The 4,301-nt window shown below is 33.8% G+C and overlaps 1 protein-coding gene across 1 annotated transcript in view; it reads right to left on the bottom strand.

The window, feature by feature from the left end:
- TMTC3 (transmembrane O-mannosyltransferase targeting cadherins 3) overlaps nucleotides 1-4,301 on the bottom strand; it is a 63,666-nt gene that overhangs the window by 41,091 nt on the left and 18,274 nt on the right. The window contains exon 7 of the mRNA XM_007953812.2: nucleotides 1,439-1,587. Coding sequence (XP_007952003.1) covers nucleotides 1,439-1,587 — 149 coding nt within the window. The remainder of the gene's footprint in view (nucleotides 1-1,438; nucleotides 1,588-4,301) is intronic.

Below are 4,301 nucleotides of genomic sequence, written 5' to 3'. Positions count from 1 at the left end.
TCTGTGTTAATTGGTTTCCCTTTTCTTTATTGAAGAGGGTCTGTGCAATCCTTCTGCCTAGTCCGCCATCTTGTCGGAACTGCTCTTTTCTAATCTATAAAATAGTTACGTGACAATTAAAGAGATAACAAGTTTAAAGGGTCTACCATGGTGCCTGGCACATGATCAAAACTAAAATGAAATCTTTTGCTGTTGAGTAAATACTCACATGGCAGGCACTCAAAAAGGTAGCCATTAAAAAGGCAACCAAAACTGTACACGTGGGAGCTAAGGAAAAAGGGCTGGTAAGATGGTAGTGAACAAAGTGGATGTGGATGAGATCTTTGAGGGACAATGTGCAGTGTGAGGAAAGTGGCAATGAAAAACCTCTAAAAAATGTCAATTTTTAAAGAGCAGATACAGCAAGAATAATCTAAGGGACTGAGCAGAAAAGAACAGATGTGGAAGAGAACTAACTGCAAGAGAGGACTTTTACAGGGGCTAATTAAATGAAAGCAATCACTGATTTAACCACTGGAAGGCAATCTGTTACATTTATCAGTGGAGTGACATAGAAGGAAGGCAGAATTCAGAGGGCTGAGGATGACTATAAAATGAGAGAAGAGATACTTTTTTCAAGTTACAAATCTATTAGTATTACTTAACCATGAACATTTTGCTTGACTTCATAATTTTAGTGCTTCATCTTATATATATACAATGATAAAATACCTATCACTATTACAGTCTGTAAGTATACATACTCTGTGACTATTCTCCTTACCTGTTATTTTAAGCCAACAAGGACATGATGATTATGATGAAGATAATGATGTTAGCAAAAAATTACAGAATGCTTACTATGGACATTTTACATAGTATTTAATTCTTTACAATTTAAAAATAATAATTAATTATACATATATTAACCCAATTATGGCTCATTTATTTAAGGAGCAGGTGCACTGGTGGTATTGTGGTGAAGACATTGGGCTGCTAACCAAAAGGTTGGTGGTTGAAACCCACCAAGCACTCTCTGGAGAAAAATTAGGCAATCTCTTCCTGTAAAGATTTACAGCCTTGGAAACCCTCTAGGGGGTTGCTAAGAGTCGGAGTCAACTCAACTACAGTGGGTAGGTATGTAAGAAGAGTACATCTTAGTTCACTGCATATGAAAGTGGTAGTGTTCCAATGTGATTTTCGGTTCAAAAATATTCTTGGGTCTGATTTACAGTTTGTTATGTCTCAGATTGTAAAATAAAATTAAAAATAGGAGAACACAGGATGAGGTAGGTGACATGCAGCTTCCCTAACTTGTAGACAAATGAGAACACTATTAACATAAAAACCATATAAATAATGAGCTACAAAACTTCACAAAAGAGAACTAAAATACTAGAATACATTACTTTTAATTCTATAACTAGTAGGTATGAAATGGACTAACATTTTAATTCACCTTTTGTTTGATATTTTCTGCCATCCATGGGCTACCAAAATACAGAATCCCATGCTAGGAACATACAGTACTCGCTCAGCAACAACAAATCCAACTGGGAAAAAAAGGTTTGATGCAGGAATAAATGGTAGTGCCATTAAACAAAGTGCCTAAAAGGAAAAATAAGACAATACATTAAAAAATATATGGATATTTAAAACTTAAATCCAAGTACTTCCTTATATTTCTTGGCATTTAATCTGACACTGCACAGTGAATAACTTAATATTATGAAGGGTACTAGCTTAAACATAAAGGAGTAAGATGTAAGAAGAAACATCAGTTTTCTTGAATGCTAGAATTTATAATTAAAGGATACTCATGGGCTTTCTTCAAAAAAAGCTAAACAAACAAAAATACTCCTTAAAGCGCTTAGAAATCATTTCTTCTTGAAATTAGAGGATTTTAAATTTGAAAAGCATAATGAGCTACGCTTGACTGGTTTTCTGTGAGAAATACGCTCACACAGTCAAAGGTAAAAACTCAAATAATGTTAAATATAAATATATATGTGTGTATGTTGTTGTTGTTATGTGCTGTTGAGTAGGACCCAACTCATAGTGACCCCTCCTTGGGTTTCTGAGGCAATATCACTACGGAGTAGATTGCTCAACCTTTCTTCCAAGGAGTGGCTGGTGGGTTTGAACCACCAGCCTTCTGGTTAGCAGTCAAGTGCCTTAGGCGCTATGCCACCAGAGCTCCTATGCGTGTATGTGTATGTATGTGTGTGTGTGTGTACATATATATATATACCTTTTTTTTTTAACTTTTATTGTGGTGAAAACATACATAAGATATTTGCCAACATAACAATTTCCCCATTTACAGCTCAGGGACATTGATGATATTTTTCATAATAATGTTAAATATTTATACCTTTAAGTAAAGCTTAGATAACAAAGGCTCATCTAATTAAAGAGTAAAAATACGTTTTGAAAACGTATCTAAGGCATCAGTAATTTTTTTATACATCTAACCTATGTGCATGTAGTTCAAATAAATTGACAGAGAAAGATGTTAAAAGGTCTTTTAACAAAATACAAATACAAAGGCTGATAACACATGATTTTTATAACTTTACTATTGTATATAAGCAGATAGGGAAATTGAAGGGATGGAATCAGGTGTGTTCATACATGACAGCAGACTACTTACTGCCTTTGTACCTTAGCATTGCTTTGAGTAACATTCTGAGAGATCACACATATTTTATTAGAGGTTTAGTAGTACATGTACAAAAATAAAATTGCTCCCTTAAGTCAAAAGTCTGTTATTCTCTAAGGATTTCTAAAATTGTAATACTATAAGCTGCAATAAAACATTAGAAAAATGCTTCTATTTCTTGGCATTTTGAATATGGGATGCCATAAGGATTCCAGACCATAAAGCCTTAACAAAAGGTAGCACACAAATAACTTTTGGAAGTAAGTAAGTTTAGTTGTCAGGAGGACATCTGTTTCTTTGAACACCTGCTTCCACGTTTTGTTACTCTGCTTTGTTCTATACAATCTAATTGAATAAATACATTGATTGTTTAGCTTAGAAATTTGAGACTCTTCTAATGGGTTGAAGGGAAAGATATTTTTTTTTCCTTGATCATACTTATTACTGAATCACTGAATTATAGATGTGTATACACTATAAAGAATTCTTCCTCCATGAATGTTTCATAATTTATGATCTGTAATAAAGCAATACTAAATCTGAGAAAAAGCACTTTATCACATCAAATTATGTCTGAATTTTATTGCTGATTTTTTAATTAAAAAGGTAAAATGTTAAGAGTGGATATCATTCATTTTTAATTTCTCTGAAATGCTTGACAAAAATAAACAGTTACCTAAGAAACAAAGAGGTTACTAAATGTTGTTATTTTAATTCATGGATACTCTAAACCAATTTTATTTAAGGAATTAAACCTGTTAAATTCTTCAAAGATGAATTATCAACTGATGTATAAGCTACACAAAGAAAAATAATCTCTCAGAAAAAAATTTACTGATTCTGGAATAAGGTTTATCTTTAATGACTGAGAAGTTCTAACACACCTCTGTTAATATATGGCAACTTAATTTACCAACTATGACTTCTTTATAATTTCAAATAATCAGATTTCTCTGACTATAGTGAGAGTTATCTCAGGAAGTAAAGAAAACTTTGCTAATGAGAACCAAAGAATAATATACTTCTAACTCTGTATCGTGTAGGCTTGACTTTAGGAGCTCTAGTAGCATAGTGCCTAAGGCACTTGATTGCTAACTAGCAGGCTGGCAGTTCAAACCCATCAGCCACTCCTCGGAAGGAAGGTTGGGCAATCTACTTCCGTAGTGATATCGCCTTGGAAATCCAAGGAGGGGTCACTATGAGTCAGGTCCGACTCGATGACATATAACAAGAACAACAACAACTCTATATCTTAAATGATACTCTTCTTGGTGTCAGGAAACAAACAAAAGTATAGATATGGTCTATTTCTGCAAATTGTATTATTTATAAGGTGAAGGCAAGAAACGTAAGAAAATGATCCAAAAAAGGAGTATTTCATAATTTCATAGTTCCTACCAAATTAAGTAAATTCATAATCAGTGTTTATTTTCCATTCCTAATAAAACTCAAACAAAAAAAAACTGATTGCCGTCAAGTCCAATCCGATTCATAGCAACCTCTCCTTGGGTTTCCGAGGTGGAATCACCATGGAAGCAGATTGTCCAATCTCCCTTCTGAGGAGTGGCTGGTAGGTCTGCCAGCCTTCTGGTTAGCAGTCACATGCCTTAGGCACTACACCACCAGAGCTTCCACACATTCTGAATATATATATATATAT

This window comes from Orycteropus afer, unplaced genomic scaffold (assembly GCF_000298275.1).
Source record: "Orycteropus afer afer isolate SDZICR_OR568_19922 unplaced genomic scaffold, OryAfe1.0 scaffold00416, whole genome shotgun sequence".
NCBI classification, from domain to species: domain Eukaryota; kingdom Metazoa; phylum Chordata; class Mammalia; order Tubulidentata; family Orycteropodidae; genus Orycteropus; species Orycteropus afer.
This window is presented reverse-complemented; position numbering and strand designations above follow the sequence as displayed.